Raw genomic sequence first — 17,920 nt, 5'->3', positions numbered from 1 at the left:
GAAAGCAGCATTTCAAGGAACTGGTTCTACTACAGATGAACCCAAGCTCTTGGCTAGTGAGTCAAATGACTTGCCTTTCCAATGGGGAAAATCTTGTGAAATCCAGCTGTGTGGTCAGTAGTTCATGAGCTGCTCTTTCAGTGACAAGAAAACCTCTTTTGTTCTGTCTGACTTGATCTGGGATTTTTGGATTGCAAGTAGCCTTTTAATGTGTTTGGAGCTTTTTTTGTATTTCAGTTGTCACTTCCTTGTTCAAATCACTGTGGGAATAGTAATGTTTGCGTGGAAAGAGACCATGCAGTAAAACTTCAAAACCAGATGCTGTGTGTGAAATGCAAATGCTGATTTGAAGGACTGTGCTGCTTAATTCAGGGTAAAGTATTCTGGAAATCCATGTGTCGTGTGACTGTTCTTAGCTGTAGTTAGGCTGGTAAAGTGAAATTGAGGCAGCTTTTGAACTTGTCACTGTACTCAACCATTCAGACTTTATCTTCAGCTTGTCTTGACACAATTAATGGTTCTGAAGTGTTCACTAAAGATTTTTGATGACAAAATTGAAGAGACTTAATAACTGCAGTACTCTGACACTTAGCAGTATATTTTATTGTAGTGCCTGTTCTTTAGTAAGTGAGTAGATAATCTATTAACATTTTGTGGTTGTTGCTGGTACTGTGACTCTTTTTCCTTTACATCCAAACTATCTTACATTACAGCTTTGAATGGTTGTATTAAATTTGTTACAAAACAGTCATTATTAAATACTTACATGGTATGGCATCCAACCATGTTGCAGCGGGGATTACTGCAACAAGCATATTTCAAACCAGGAGTCCCGTGGAAAGGAAATATATATAGACAGATTCGTGGTAGATGTTTCAGAGATGTTTATTTCTCCAGCCGCATGGCCGGGACTCTGCTCAGGAACTCTCTCAGTCACGGGACCAAGGGTCCTTCTTACACAGGGGAACACAAACCAACCAATGGGGAATGAGGCTGACCAGGGGCAGGGAAACACCGTGCCTCCCCCCCAGGGCCCCTCTCCCAGGGCTCCATGGCAGGGGGAGGGACCCCAACACAACCATTAGTGAGTTTCTGGCAAAATTGCAGTCTAAAACAATTGTCTCCAGTGCCTCTTGGATAGCAATAACTAATCCTTCCTAAATGATTTGGTGCTTTTCTGAGATTATTTTTGGCATGTAGACTTTGAATCATGAGTAGTGCTGTAAGTCACTAGTTGAACCTCACCACCATCTAACAGCACAGCCTGATTTAGATGATCCCTCACCAAAACAATGGTCAGACAGGCTTTTTGAGCACATACGGCTTTTCTCAAGCCATGTAAAAACTCTTGTGACAACACTCATTTGTTCAACAAGTGTATATACAACATAGCATCATACTGTATTTTAACAGTGTAGGAATTAAAATCACTCCAGCTAAGATGTTGCTTGTCCTGTTTTTAATGCTGAAAATATACATGAGTATTAGTCTTCTGATGAAGAAGCAATATTGGTATATGCTCAGGCTGGGTTGTTTTACTGGGTCACTGAGAGCTTTTGTATAGTTTTTATCCAGTTAAATTAAAACTTTAAAGCTGTCAAAATGAGTAATTTTGGAGAAGCTGGAACTGCATTTGCAATGGAGGTTTGCACGATTAATTTTTTATATCAATTATCTTCAGGAATTCTGCTTGAGCAGAACTGGTTATGCCAGTTCCTTTTGCAATTGATGTTTGAAAATGCACTAAAAGTCAAATGACAGCACCTCAGCTAAGTTCTCTTCTTTTCCAGTAGACTGTAGAACTGAGCTAGGCTTTGCAGCCACTGTTTCTTTTAGAAGCTCTTTTCGAGATTGTCAAGCACAGAAGTTGTAAATACCATATATTTGCAACAACTTCTCTCCCCACAGTTTTGTTAGTGAATGCTCTTCAAAAGAAATTCCTTTAAAAATTCAAGAATCACCATATCATTTGGTTATCTCTTCTCATGTGATCTGTCTTCACAGAACTTGTTTGCATGTGGCCAGTCAAGATTTTGTGTATTAAAAGATTAAGGCATATAGAGGAAAGCCAGATTTTGGCTATATCCTAGAGACATGTTACAGCTTTCTTCCCCAGTGAAATGAAATTACTTTTTTTTATAGTGTATTTATTTTAATTTTTTTAAATATAATAGCAGAATCCATTTTTAATCAATGAGTTTTGCAGGTTTTTTTTGCCTTCCAAGTGTGCTTTGACCCTTTGAGGGTTGTACAATTTAGCTTTCACTATATGAATTCCAATAAGAGCTCAATGGAACATCTTCTTTTTTTTAAGTTTCAATACTGGTAAAATTCAGCACATATAACACTTGAGGCCTTTCAATAACAATCTTGACTCAAAAATTCAGTGTAAATATTTTATGATCTCATTTTCTGACATTCCATATTGGAATATTTAAAAATTTTAATGGCAATTCCTTAATAATTAAAAAATAACTATGATTTTTAACTTGGGGATTGTAATTTTTCCAAATGTTTTTCTGTAATAATTAGGATATGGCTATATGTGGGGGGGTCAACATTCCAGTCAATTAAAATCAGCTGTACTGAAGAGGCTCACTCTGTAGGACATGATAAAGTAAAAATGAGCTCTCAAAACAGGAAAATGAATTTCTTGGCTTACAGGTGATGCTTTGTTATGGGATGAAGAGTAAAGGTTATAACATTAGTGTAGGAAAAACTTCATAAATTGAATTATGTTAATTATAATTCAATTCAATCTTCACATGATTTAAGCTATAATCCTAGTCGATGAAGTAAAGTGATTTTATCAGAGTCTGTTTTCTGGTTTGGGTCTGTTAGATGGAAAAGAGTTTCAAAGCAACAGCACCTAGCGAGAAACATGGAAAGAATTTACTACAACCCATGCTTTAGGCAGATAGTGATAAAATGTCCCATTATAAGCAGTGGGTTTTCTCCAGGTTAAAAAAAGCCCAGAGCAGAGCAAAGTCCCCAGACTGCTGATGTGTGCAGGTTCTTGTGCAGCTCCATGTGCAGGAGCAGTGCGGGTGGAAGCTGTGCAGTGTGGGGAGCTGTGGCCTCGTGTTCTGCATCCGCACATCTGCAGCCTCTGCTGATGGCTGCCAGTGGCTAAAAATACAGAGCTTTTCAGAGCATTTGCCTGAGCCGTGCTTTACTGCATTCATATGGTCCATTCAGGGCCTTTGGAAGGGGAAGTCGTTGGTTCAGGCTGGCTGCTGCTTCTGGCAGGTGCTAGAGCTACAGCCTTGGATAGAGCACTGTCTTCTGCTTGTACTGAGTTAGTCTTTGGATAGCCTGAGTAAGCCATTGTGACTGATGGCTATAGCTGCCAATAGGGTGAGCGTTAGCACACAGACTTCACTGCCACTTTGAAGCTAGAAACTGTGTAGTGCATTTTTTCTGTTCTGCATGAGAAGTCCAAGGGTGTGAATGAGTCACTTCCTGTGGTCTCCACTGTTGGGTTCATTTCTATTAGTCAGCCTTCAGAAAGGCAGGATTTAGATCTGTGGGCCAGAGTTCCTTTTTTCAACAAGAAGCAAGGGCAGTGTAAGAAGGTATAATTACTGTGGTTGGTCTAACCTATGCCTTTTATTGTTACATTCTCTGGAAATAAAGGTGTAACTAACTTCCCCACTTGAGAATAAAAACCCAAAACTTGCAAGTTGCCTTAATGCACTGCTGTTTCATGTCTTGCCTTCTGATCCAGTTACAAGTACTTTTATTTTATTGCAATCATATGTAAAGGACATCTAATTTTTGTGAAGGTAAATAAAAATAAGTAAAGAAAGGAAACCTTTTATGTCAATGATGAAGTCCTAAAAAGTCTTTCCTTTTTCCTCAACAAGAACAGTACTAAATAGATCATTCGACAATTCCAGTAGACTGTATTACTCTACAAAGAGTGTGTTGCCCTTGTCCTGTCTTGAAAATTACCTGCCTCAAACAAAACTGCTATCATATTTAAACAGACAAAGCAAGAGTCGTAGCTTCCATTCACCGTAATTGAAAGTGTGATTTAATACTGTGTCAGGGTGATTGTTCCTGTGTATTTTAATAATAAAAGAATTTAATATGACCCAGTCAGGTATCATAATCTAGCAGAGTGTAGCTGACGAAGTTCTGCTTTTGATGCCGTTGGAACTTCTTCCCATATGTTAACAACATATGAAAGTACAGAATACGTTACAAGCATCAGACAAATGGAGAGCAGTAAGCTTTGAGTATTGGTTTAAATAGCTATTACAAGTTACAAAGTATTTTTGAAAGGAAGTGAGAGGTTTTTTCCTCCTTTTCCAGATTTAAAGCTTTTATTTTAGCTTTCTCGCTCTCTAAAATGCCTAGTAAATTGTGTGGCTCAAAAGCCCTGGAAGCTGGAGGGATCCTAAAGAGGTGTAGCAGGCAGTGTTGTAGGATAAGTATCTGCTTTCAGAAGTAAAGATACTAAATAGAAGTATAAGCTTAGGTAGTTGTTACTGCAGTTACAATGTCAGCTGCTGGTCTGCTGCGCAGTCTGTTTCAATGCTGGTGGTATATTTTGGGGGAAGTGCAGTAACTTTGAAGTTGTTCTCTTTGTCTCAATAGGGACAGTTAGTTTGTAGCCCAAGTTGATACTTAGCATTAGCTGGAATATGAATTCTGGTAGCACAAGATTATTTTTAAAGGCAGGAAGCCACAAATTCACGGAAAAATGATTGACTTTTGAGTATCAAGTACACAGCTCTTTCTAACCCCAAAATTTCCAGGCCAGAGATTATAACTTTTCAGAACAGCTGATACATCCGTGGAATTTTGCTCTCATTTGTGTTAAATAAGAATCCATCGTGCAACTGGTATTTGTGTGTCTTCCAGTGCTAGTAGAAAGATACTTAAACACTTACTTCTTTGTGTAGTCGGTAAGCTTTTTTCCATGTAGTAACCTTCCACTGGCAACACACAGGAGGCTTTCAGATCCCCCCCTCCTCTCATGGGCTTTGAATGAAAATAGATGTCTGTAGAGAGCAAGCCTGGAAATAATGCCACGTGCCTTTGACTGTTGCATTGCACAAACACTTGGCAAAGCATTGCTGTGAAGCAAAGCTGGTGATAAATTTTTGAAAGCAGATGTGTAACACCTAAATATGGTGGAACTTCCTATTCTAACTGGAGACTGGAACATTTCCACTGCTGACATGTAAGATTGAGAAAGCTTTGCTAGACTTCATTGTGCTAATTTTGTGTTAAGTTTAAGCAAGCTCCCAAGAAACCTGACCCAAAGGTTTTCTTTGTTTGTCTTCCAGCTTATGCATCTCAAACTTCATATAAAATTAAAGAGTGGCGTAGATACGGGTTTTGAAAGGCTAACTCTTACCATGCTCTCTAGCAACAACAAACAAAGCTGATGTTCTTTAGCTCTGCAAAATGAATGGAGGTACTGTGTGTTACTGGAAACCCTGAAGATGCGAATGTAAGGATTTTGAAAAGCCAGACTGGTGCTTTTTCCTTAAGTGTCTTTCTGAAGGAAGACTAGCAAATTTTATGTTCTCATTCTCCTTCTCTCTCTGAGGACTCTCGGTCCTATTTTTTGCCTTGATTTTATTACAAATTTTTCATGCCTGTTAGTATTTTCACATAATTTTCTTGTGCTCTATTGAGAAATTCTCACTTGAGCATGATAAAGCTCAGTGGAAACAGCTTCATGAATATTAAAGCCTAAAAATAGTCATTGCTTTAAGCCACACTATAAAGGTATGTTGCCCTCCTTCATATGTTTGTATTTGTGCGTAGCTTTAAAAAGCTGCAATTTCTTCTCATCAATACTGAACCTTAAATTCAGAAGATGATTATATTCAGGAACATTTTGATATAGGGTTTTTTTGGTAAAATTAAACACAGAATGCACAAGGATCTGTAAGACTGGACTACTGATGAGAGAGAATATGGAGCACACTGTCAGTATGAGTACAAAAGAAGCTTGTATTAGGCATGTGAGAAATTGGCACCAGTAAGAGTTTCAAAGGTAGTTTCAGGGATCAGAGAAGCAAACATGGATGCAAAAAAACATTCAGAGGCTTTAATGTAGTAGCCTTATTACCTTGTTTTTCTGTAATTTCTAAGGGCAGACAAGCATAAAATTTTAAGAGGTCAGAGATCCATAAAGATACCCAAATCTTGATGAGGAAGCAGAAGGGAAATTAGTAGAGAGATTTGAAAACAGGGGAGAAGTAGAATATGGTCAGAAGTATCCAGTGAAGTACCTTCGCTACCTTAGTTTGGTGTACGTGCTGGAGTCATGGTGCTAAATACAAGTGTGCACATACTTACCTACAAAGACAGCTGTTCGCAAACAAAAATAGTGACTGTGTGGTGTGGAAGGTATCTGAACAGCATAAAATACAAGTTGTTGTGCACTGCAAAGTAAGTGGCATTCCTGGGTGACTTTTACACTGTCTTGAAGATTACAAGTATTTGAGGTTGTTTTTACAACTGCTTTGAGAACCTGCAAGATGAGTTATATGATATTGATGAAATATGATATTTCTGTGACTCCTTTCCTCTATTTCCTGTAGTTAACCTGGATTTTTGGCCGTTTCAGAGTGGTGTCAGCATCAGGTTGATGTAGCATGGAGAGTCCTTTTATTTTTGTGTCTCGCTCAGAATGAGGGGAACAGTTGTGACATGATCTTCAGCCACACTAAGAGCGTGTTATATGAGACTAGGTAGGAAAGGTAAGTTTTCTTCTGCAACATCAGCACTACTGTGAAATGTCAGAAGAAAAAGTTGCTGAGAGATTTTTTGGAAAGCTATTATGCTGAGACTATACAGATAATTAAGGTGTAGAGATCAGTGAGCAGGCATACAGATCAAGTAAAATTATGTTTTCACATGAAGTCCATATCCAATGGAATTCCAATCCCTGGAAGTGATGTTTATGGGTTATGCTGAAAGCAAGTGTTAATAGTGTTTTATTCTGGCAGATGCTCACAAGAAAATAACAGTAAAATAAAACAACCATTTAGCTTGTATTTTCTTGCTTAGACATTTCCCAGATGCTTGTCCTCCTGGAGGCCTTTCTTGCAGATGTTTCCATTTGATTAATATTGCAGTGTGCCACATAGTGTCAGTACCTAGGGAAACACGCACGTGTTTGTATATGCAGATTAAATTGTGTCCTTTGCAGTATTCTGAGCAGGAGGGTGTTTTTTTGTTGTTACTGTGACTCATGTTAGAGTCACTCCTAACAGTATGCTGCACAATATGATTGAAGATCCTGCTTTTGACAATAAAAAGCTGTTCTTAAGCAACATGCTTCATGGTATGCCTTGTCTCTTTTGAGTACTTCAAATACTTTTCTTCTTTTTTTAATGAAGCATGTCACTCTATATAACCAAAAACCAGTTAAATTATTTACATACAGCACAAATGAAACGTGAACCCTGAGGGTGGGAACCATGTGATACATAGCATGTTGAATGATTAGAGGCAACAGACTTCAAAACAGCAAACTGTTATTCTTTCTTGGAAGAGCTAACCTGGCCTTGTCTTTGCTTAGGTTTTAACTGTTCCTTAATCTAATGCCTCCATTGCTCAGAATATGAAGTTATAAAAATATGTATATGGAAAAATTGTTAAAATTTTTAAAATTGCAGTCTAGTGGCTGGAGCACAGGACTGCAAAACAAGAGTATGTGGCTTCTCATTTTTTTGCTTTACTCTTAACTTTCTGTAAGATGTATGGATTATTTTATTCATTTAACTTCAGTGTGATTTTGTGGGATCACAGTTGCCAGCCCAGGTTCTGTATCCCCTGTAATCAGAAAGGAAAAGTAGATGCTTCCTGGGGAAAAGAGGCAAATTTCAGAGCACTTGAAATGATCCCTACAAATAGTGTGAGGTTTTCCTCACAACTTGGCCATAGTATGTTATCTTGTCTTTTACATTGCTTAGGCATTCCTAATTTGTAAAGTATGGAACAGGAGAATACTGTGGTACTAAAGATGAAAGATGTCCTGGTGGAAGATAAAACTTCGCACATATAATGTTATCACAGACAAGTTCTGTTATGCAATTGCTATCTTCTGCTCAGGTATCCTTTCTTTAATGTAAGAGGATTAAATATATGTGTATACACATATAGAGAGAGCTGTGTAAAGCAAGTAGGGCTGATGGTTCTTGAACCATTAATTATTCGTAGAGCTTGGCAGATCACTAAAGTACAGGTTGAGTATGCAATTCAGATTTCTCAGGTTGTATAATATCTGAACTCAGAAGTTCAGAACTCTGTTAAATTTTGAAGGTTAGTCTCATAATCAGATCTTTGCCTGAAGTTCCAGTCTCCTTAAATTCTCTTTGATTACTGTATATATAAGGATCTTCATTAAAATTATTCATTTATGGCCCAGTGTCACGTTAAGAATCACATCTTAGTTTCCCAACCGAAAGATCATCACAAATTTCATGATCTGGTAGTCCTGCTGCATATTCCTTTGTTTTCCTTTTCCTTTCACGTTTACATTGTCCCAGAGCAGGCATTGCAGAGTAACCAAACTAATGGAACAAAACAAAAGGTGTGGTTTTGGTCGTATCATTTCCCCAGTCCAGGGTATTGACCATGGCTGTGTAATGGTGGCACAGAAATGGTGAGAGGGGCCAGAAGGGTATTGAGGGGCAGGAAAGTGCTGGGTATGCACCAGCTGAAATTTGTCTGGTAAACTACATTATTTATAAAAAGTAAGAGATTTCAGATGGACATGCAGTAGACAGTCATGAAACAATGCAAGGGAACATTGAAGCACTGTTGAGGTAGTGATAAGACTTAAAAACCAGAGAAAAAATAGTTATCTGTTTGCTTGGGCAATTCTGGTCCAGTTCTTATTTTGTGTGCTGAATGAGGTGGGACATCCTGTGGAAAAAATAAAATGTGATTAAATCTTGCACGTAACTTGTTCAAGTAGTCTCAGGTAGTGTTTTAATTGAAGCAGCCTAAAAATAGTGACTGCTACCAACTGTGTGTGTAACTTGTAGCCAGCTGTGGTTTGTTACAGGGTGTACTTCGCTTTTCATCCTGCAGTATCTTCCTGTGTCACCAGGCATTCCTCTCTCCCAGTCAGTGCTTTGCAGAAGAGCTGTGATACCATTCTAATTTCAGTGTGAAAGCATAGACATCTACTGCAGGAATACCACTGCCCACCCAGGGGTGCTCTTCCTCAGCATCTGCTTTTTCCCCCGTGTTAATAGCTGTAACTTTAATGAATGTTCTTTTGATATGTGCGATAACTTAGTTTCAGATAGTTCATGAGATAAAGCATTAGCACTGGAGTCTGCAGTGTTTTGCATGAGCTGTGTTGACTTGTGCTCTGACACGAGATGCTTGGATGGCAGGTGTCTGTAACTGGTGGTGGTGGGAATGAAGCCGATATACTTGTAAACAGTGAGCTGTTCTGTATTTGCCGTAGTATTGCTGCATCCGTGAAATAGATGTGAAGTCTCAGGTTGAAAACAATAGCTGATATAACACCTAGCAATTCGGATAAAATAAGTTCTCCCAACTATTGCAAAGCTTTGAAAGCAGTATGCTTAAGTGACCAGTTGTTTTCAGATCAGTCCTTGCTGCTAATTTCGGGACTTAGGATCATTTTATCTGTGATAAAGACCGTGAGCAATTCACCCTGGCAGCTGCAAACCACAGTCAGTGAGATAAAAGAATATGAAATCCTTATTGCAGAGTTGAGAAAATGGCAACAGTTGCAGGTGAATAGATAATATTTTAAAATTCAAGTCTACCAAAAATGGAGCCACAGCAACTTGGGTGTCTCCACTGACTTAGGTAACAGAGTCTTTGGACAAAGAAAGAATATCAAGCTTAATTTATCTGGATTGAGGCAAAATATTTAGCAAGAGGTGATGTGGGAGTTGTCAGAACTGTAGAAGAGATTTATATATCTATCTCTTAGAGTTGTCAGAGGTGGACAGAGCATGAGTGCTACTGAAAAGATGCTTATGCCGTAGGAGTATTTCAGCGTAACACTGCTGCTGCTCCTTCCGCACTGATACAGGGGCTGGTGAGTTTTAGCTGCTCTGGCGCTTCGGAGCGGTACCGAGGCTGTCTCAGCAAGGCACAGCAGCGGGACTCGGTACAAGCAAACGCCTGGCTTGGAGCCAGGGACGCGGGGAGGGGAAGCGGCAGTGTGGGAAAGAGAGTGGAGAGAGATTCAAGGAATACAGCTGCGTCCTAAACCAACACCCGTAATGCTAAGCTGACAAAGACTGCGGCTAACGCAGACGAGCTTGTGGGGGGTTGTCCGTCATGGACGCGGGTCTGCTCCGGGCGGGGCTGCCGGGGCGGCCCGGGAGGCGGGAGGCGTTCGCCAGGCGGAGCCGTGCGTGCCCAGGCAGCGCTGGGCGAGGCGGAGAGCAGCGATGGTGTGCGGCGGCTCCGCGGGTGATTAGCGCGGCTGGCGGGGCGGGGCGGGGCGGGCGGACCCACCCGCGGGAGGCGGGGCGGGCGGGCGGCCCGCGAGGCCGTGCGGGCCCGGGCGGCGGCAGCCAGGCCCGCGGTGCGGGGCGGGCAATGGGGCTCCGGCGCCGCCGCCCGTGAGGGACCGCAGCGTTCATGGTGAGCGGGGCGGCTGCGGGGCGCGGGGCAGGCGGGATGGGCGGGCGGGGACTTGAACGCGTGTCGGCGAACCCGGCCTCGTCCGCTTCTCGGTCGCCTCGCCGGGTCCAGGCGAGAACCAGCTTCCCGGGAAGGGGATTCTCTACGTGCGAGGCGAGACTCCGCCGGGATGGAAGGCGGTGGCACAGCCACGCCGGTGGTTCGGGGTGTCGGAGCGTGGGGGCTGTAGGCTGGAACCCCCGGCTGTGCTGGCCATCCCTCCTGCCCTGCAGTGCTGCCGCCCGTGGAGCCAGAGTCCCGCAGCCTGGTGTCTGCCGCTCCGGCACCCAACATGAATATTTCATATTCGGCTCCGTCGGAAAGTGGCTGCCTTTAAACATGCAGGGCCAAAACAAGATGACCTTGATAGAGCAGTTTGTGTTATTGTACGTTCAGTTCTGCCGTGCTGCTGGTGCTTGGGGAGGCTCGGGGCGTGTGGGAAGTCACACAGCCCTCTCCCGGGTAGTGCAGTCGGTCTTTCAGCACTTGCCCTGTGTTCTGGAGGGTTATTTGCATCTCTCGGTAGAGATGGTTGAGGATCCTTTTGTAGGTTGGCTTCTCTTTTTTGAAGAATCGCAGAGAATCACCACAGTCTCAGCTTCTTGCATCTTAACTGCAAAGCTGGCAGGTTCCACCCAGAATTAAACTTGGTTTCGGGAGGCGTGTTTCCGTGGGTTTTCTTTGTTTGGTTTGGATTATTTAAATCAGTGCTTTAATCTACAGCACGCTCTTATAGAACATTTTCAAACCCTAGTTCAGCTCTTGTGAACAGCTAAAGGTGAAACCTGGAAGAAAGCCTAGATGATCCGAGTGATAAGGCTGTATTTTAAATCGCAAACCGTCAGCTCATCCTAAGTTGATCCTAAAATTAACTTGCAACCATATCAGCTTAGTAACCCCTAACTGCAGCATAGCATTTAAACAGATGCTGAATTATTTTTACCTGTGAGAGATTTGAATCTGGTTTAAAATAAAAAACTTTAAATGAGCTATTGTGTAGCTTAGCCTATTGCAGTATGCCTGTATGTGCAAATACTTGGACTTGCTCAGTCAGCAGATACTCTTAATATGAGTTTGTGGAGGCTTCAGTGTGCTTCATCGCTGTATCATACATTGTACTCTGAAATTGCATTCTCTTCTCAGTGGAGTAAAAGATACTTTCCATGAGCTTTTGTTTTCTGTGAATTTTGGGGTATTTGGTTTTTATGTTTTTTTGGGGGGAAACTGGGCTGGAAGGTTTTGTTTGGTTGTTTTTTTTTTTTTAATCTTCCCTAATTAAAAACCAGTCTTGTAGATAGTATCACCAGAGGACATTTTTATTCTTTTTTTGGCTACCACTGAAAAGGTTGAAATTCCTACAAAGGAATCATACTTGTAATCTGATCAAATGTGCCACTCCCATTTTTGTGCTGGTCTGGCTTTTTTACTGTAGGGTAGTGCTGAGTAGAACACCAGTGAATACTTGCTGAAATGCAGGGTGGGCTTTGGCGCTTTTGAGAGGTTTGCATAATTGTACTGATGTGCTGATACTGTAGCTAGCTACCCATATTCAGAAATAAAACATTTTCTTAACCAATAAATTCTTATAAGGGTGTGCGTAGTGGTGGTCTGGAGAACTTTGTACTTAGCTGAATGGGATTTCCAAATTAATTCTGGGGTACAGAATAAAATTCCCATTGCAGCTCAGTGTGGACATTCTTTTCTCACTTTCCAAAAGCAATTTTGCTCTCCAGCTGGCTTTCAGTGAAAGAAAACCCTGAATATAATTTTCATATGTCAAAATTAAGTAGCTTTAGTGGAACTTCTACTATAATAAACATTGGGTGCATATGTTTTAATGTCAAATTCTGAGATGCCTTAGGGAGTAATCGAGGTTAATTTTTGACTTCGTTAATTTGTGAAAAAGGGCTCATTAAGAAATCAGTCTCCTAATAGAAACTAAGAGAAAGAAAAGCCATTTACTTCATTCCTATCAGCACAGTGGATTTACTCTGCAGCTGGTGCACCTGAAGCCCATTGTGATGGTGCACTTACACACTGGTCACTCTCAGTTGCTTGCTGGTGCAAGTGACCAGTGTAAGACTACATCTGTGCTTTCTGAATATGCTCTCTATCTGAATACCTTTTTTACAGCATTTCTTTGCTTATTTTCTCTCTGGAGGTTTTTTTAGCGAATGGCTTTGTCAGCATGAGCACTGTACCTTTACTTGACAAAGCTGAGTACTAGTCTGTAGTTTAAATGCATTTTCCTTGGTTCTTTTCCTTGTTTTCAAACTGATGTCATGCATAGCAGTATTAGCTGGTATTAATGAGCCAGACATTCCAAATTCATGACCGTGTTTCCCATTACAGTAATGTAGTCATCATAGGATTGATTGTTGAGGTAGTGCCCAGTTAATAGACAAGGGAAAATAGGGATTTTCTGTGTCCTGAGGGCTGCACAGACCTGTACCCGTGAGCCCCATGGAAGTAGCTTGAAGTAGAATTGAACTGTACAACGCAGAGTAGAAGACCAAGGCTGTGTTGTTCCACATTCATTGCATCATGTCTTGTTTTCATCCATCCCTTTTTTAAGGTGTGATTGGAGACAGCCTTTCTGGAAGGGATGGATCTCATTTTAGTTGCTGAATGAACCTCATTGTGTTGGAAAGGTTGGATCTATTGCCCAAGAAAGTTTTGTTGAAATTGAGAGGTTACGTTGAGAGAAAGCAAGCAGTACCATCTGAGGAACTCCATGTGCTAGCAGGAAAAGATCCATGGCTGGAACACTCTTCATAGTGCTTGCTAATAGTGTACATTTACGTTTTTTCTAAATTTTATTTTACTAGAAATGGTATAAAAAAGCTGTGCATGAAAGCCTTTGAGTTTTGGAAGTGGCAAGAATCATAAAGTTGAATGTAGAAGTAACTATAATGTGGATGTGATTTTCCATAGGACTGTTTGACCGTGTCTGTTGTTTGTATATCACTGATGCTTTGCATACTTAATGCTTGCTGTAATACTTAAAGCATTGAAGCAGATGGAAGTTGTGTAAAGGTTGTTTGGTCCCATTAGGTCATGGTTTTAGTATACTTTTTTTTTAAATCAGTGTTTATAGGAAAAGTAAAAATAAAATGGTACCTGAATACCAAGTCCTCTCCTGTAGATCAGCGTTATGCAGTAATTAAGGGTAGAAGGACCTCTGAGGGGCTATCTGCCCTCTCAGGACAGTTTGCTTAGACCAGGTTCTCAGGGCTCATCCACCTGAGCTCTGAATGCCTTCAAGGTCAGGAGTTCTGTCACATCTCAGGAAATTTGTCCCACTGTTCGCCTACCCTCCCTACAAAGCCTTTTCCTCTGGAGGCTGAGCAAGCCTGGTTCTCTTGACCTCTGTTCATACGGCACTTGTTCCAGACCTCAGGGTCTAGACCGTCTTGATGCCTCTCTGCTAGTCTTGCTCCAGGGTGTCAGTGTCTGATCACAGACACAGGTTAACATGTTATGCTCCGTTGTGATTTAGGATTGTGTAAGGCGTTGTACCAAGTGTGGACTTTTCTGTCCAACAGTGATTTTAACCTTTTTTTTCTCTCCCCACTGTTGAGATGTTGCATATGAAAACAGCTTCCATAGGAGAAATCTTACAATGAGATTTTAAGACATGGAGCTTGTGGTCATTTTTGACTTTGCTTTCAAAACCATGTAAATGAAAAAAAAAATAAAATAGGTCCTATTTTTATACCTCAGATAGTATTTGCTGTTTGTAAACGCCTTCGTAGTAGTGCTTTGTAAAAGCAGGCTGTCAGCCAGAGGAACTTTAGATGTTTTTACAAATAGAAGGAATGGAAAAAAACATCAAGACTCACTCCTGAACATAAATTTTGCCATTGTTTTCAGGGTTGAGGTTGCTCTAGTTGAAAAGCTTCAGAGGTACTGCAGTATGGCTAGATGTGAAAGCATTATCTTGAAGACTTTTGTAGATCCCTTTTTAAATTCTCAAGTTCATTATCTTGGTGTTCTCCACTCTTGTAAGTAGCCCTGTGTTTTTCTTCTCTAGGAATATGAAGAAAAAACTGGACGAGCTCAGAGACCACTCTCTCCTAAACAGAATGTGAGGAAGAATCTTGATTTTGAACCACTCTCCACTACAGCACTTATTTTAGAGGACCGACCGGCGTAAGTTTTGAAAGTGCCACAGTGAGGGTCTCTTTAAAATTAACCTAGCAAAGATTTTCTAAGTGTATTTGCTTACTCTAACTTAAACAGATTATTTAAAATCTAAAGCAGATTTTTTTTTCAGACTAGGGAATATGAAATTTGGTTGATTATGAGAAAAATTATTCAAACAGAAGGAACCTTATTTTATAATAAAAGCAATAGCTTTTTGTTAAGGGAGGTAATTAGGATAGCAGAGCTTTAGTTTTGAGTAATTCTATCTTCTAAACATGATTAAGGGATTTTTATTTTCCATGAGAGAACTTAAGCATAAAAACAAAGCTGGTATCTGCTAAAGAAATTGAGAAGCAAGAATCCAGTGTCCTGTTTACACAGAGAAAGACCACACCTCCATAAATAATGAAACAATATAGTGATTGCTCTGCAGTGAGTTCAGCATCACATTTTAAGGGTTGTCAAGCACTTGATGAGTTGTTTCATGCCTCTTACTGCAAGGAGGTTTTTGCATATGCAGACTGACTCCAAAGCGATTTGCCGGCAGCTGCTTTACCATGTTTTTCTCCTGAATTACACAGATTTGGTCATGCTTAGTCAGTTTATGATTATGAATGTGATCTGGCTTTGTGGGCATGACATCTGCATTTTTAGTATAGCTGTGCATTGGTGTGAAGAACTGGCATAACATAGATCTGTGTTTTCATTAACAAACCTGTATGAAAAATGCTCATATCAAACTAGTCTAATTGTAGGGTTACTTAAGTAACTTTCTGGCTTGGCTGATGGACTGTGTGGCAAGACACTGGGAGATGTAGAAAACTGTAAGAGTGATTATTTGTTATAGCAGTTTATTATGTTCAACTGGAAACAAAACATACTAGCTTATCTGTTGTATTTAAAAACCTGTTAAAAATCTCTTTCCTTGTAGGATAATCTGAGTAATACAGTGTTCAGACAGATGGAATTAGTGTTACATTACAGGAGAATGTCCAGATTTTGCTTTCTTTCCTACTGTTGATAGAATGAGGAACTTCTAGCAGAAAAGGAAGGAATTTTTAAAATTGAAGACAACTGAAGCATCACTTACTGCTCTGGACAGCAGTGCTGTCCTCTGACTCTTCCTAAAGAATCTTTTTTTAATTGTTTACCTACAGTTTCTATACTATTTTTTAATGTTTACCTATTAGGCTTTAAGTAGTTTCTTTTTTAAGACAGAAAAGTGGAGTGGGATTCTTTTTTTCAATAGTTGCTCTTGATTTCACACTCATTTGTAGGGTTTAGGTAAAACTTCATAGTAAAAAATCAATGAATATTCCATAGTGCCTCTAGCTTCAAATGGAAAAAGTAGTAGTTGAATTTTAATAGATACTAAACATCACCTCACATGTATGGTGGTAATGTTAAGACATAGGGCAAATAATTTGAGTGGTGGAATTTAAGTTAGCAGAACCTGATTAATTTCATCAGGTTTTCCTTTCCAAACTGTCCCTAACTTAAATAAATTTCTAAAGAGTTGGATTTAAAAAAAGATGCAGATCAAGAAACTGGAAAAGAAAACTGAAAAAAGAGTAGATTGGTCTCTGTGGTTAACAAACTAACATTTCACCAATGTGAAAATTTACTTTTGTTTCTCTAGTAATAATCTTGATTTGGAAAAATACTCATAGGCCAGTATCACATGGTTATGTGTACATTACAGGCACTGTGATTACATAAATTGTAATGCATGCTAACTATTAATGATGTTGGGGGCTGTCAGCTGCCTGATGTGTGACACCTTACAGGAACATAAAAGTGAATTTTTGCATAGGTTTTCTGTTAACCAAAGATATAAACTGTTCTAGGAATAAAATACAGTGCTCTACAATACAGAAGAACAAAATAGTTAGTCATTTCCTGTTTTGATGTTTTGCTGATCTTGTAGTTGTAAGAGATACATATGGTTACGTTCATTACAAATATGATTAACTGAAAGGTCACGTGTTCTGACATAGGAATATTTGACATGTATTTGTATGGCAGAGTCTTAATCACAAATCAAAATGTTTTGTTGGTATTAAGAAGTGGAGAATACTAAAGATGACCCCAGTGCCACTTGTTGTTCTAGAAGAGTGGGGAAGGAGTTAAGTCTTTAAAATAGAAATGGGGTCTTGGAGACCAGAGGGGAAAAGGTGGCTGGTTTGGGGAGTCATTGTGTGTGGGTAAAGAAAGTTGTGGATGTAACTCTTAGACAAGGTGAACAGTAAGAAAGAGTACAGTCCTGAATCTTACCAGTTCAAATCAAAACCTACCAGCTTGGTATATACCAGTATGTTCCCTTTATGAAGATCAGCCTATGGGTTCAGTTGGTTTAATAATAAAAATGCTGAAATTACCAAACATAAGGAAATTACTCAGCGTATTCTGTGTATAAACGTAGTCATAGCTGCTGACTCTGGCAAAAAAAAGATTCTTTCCAAGGATCTGTTGTTCTGCTCTTTGACTGGATATTTTGACAAGAAACAGAGTGTGCTTTTCTTTTAGAAGTATCTAGAATTTTATTTAGACAGTCATGCCAACTGTAAATAATATATTTTTTTTAAGGAACCTTCCTGCAAAACCAGCAGAAGAAGCTCAGAAACACAGGCAACAGTACGAAGAAATGGTGGTTCAAGCAAAAAAAAGAGGTGATGGGATTTCTTGTCTTCAGAGGAGAAAAGTATAGGGATCTTTCTAAACCTGGAATGCACTTGTGTCAGTCTGTTGCTCTGTAATGTGAGGGATCTGTGCCTCCTCTCAAAGAAGAATCAGTCCAAAAAGAGAGGAGCAAAGGTAGTTTTGTTGAAAAGCCCAGCCCCAAGCTGAAAAGAAAATGGTCCTAAAATCCAGCAGGAAATAATTTTTTAATCCATAACTCTTAAATGAGTGACACTTATTTGTGGGTTTAAAAACTTAGTAATATATTGAAGGAGATTGTTGGTCAAATTAGTGAAGACTGGACTTACAACTGCAGGGTATTTGTCAGTTTCATACTGGAATCAACCTGTTCAGGCTGTAGTACATAAATACATAATTTTCATTGTAGGAAAATGTATGTAGTTATGTTCATTTTATACTCTCTCACTTAAAATTTACAGCTTTC

At 39.9% G+C, this 17,920-nt stretch overlaps 1 protein-coding gene across 3 annotated transcripts in view; it reads left to right on the top strand.

Moving 5' to 3' along the window:
* TBC1D14 (TBC1 domain family member 14) overlaps positions 1-17,920 on the top strand; it is a 64,940-nt gene that overhangs the window by 22,133 nt on the left and 24,887 nt on the right. For all 3 annotated transcript variants that reach the window (XM_048303357.1, XM_048303355.1, XM_048303356.1), the window contains exons 4-5: positions 14,684-14,802; positions 17,383-17,465. In XM_048303357.1, the coding sequence (XP_048159314.1) occupies positions 14,684-14,802; positions 17,383-17,465 (202 nt within the window). The remainder of the gene's footprint in view (positions 1-14,683; positions 14,803-17,382; positions 17,466-17,920) is intronic.

The sequence above is a fragment of the Corvus hawaiiensis genome, chromosome 5, assembly GCF_020740725.1.
Source record: "Corvus hawaiiensis isolate bCorHaw1 chromosome 5, bCorHaw1.pri.cur, whole genome shotgun sequence".
Lineage (NCBI taxonomy): Eukaryota > Metazoa > Chordata > Aves > Passeriformes > Corvidae > Corvus > Corvus hawaiiensis.
The sequence above is the reverse complement of the archived record's forward strand: the minus strand, read 5'-3'. Positions and strand labels throughout refer to the sequence as shown.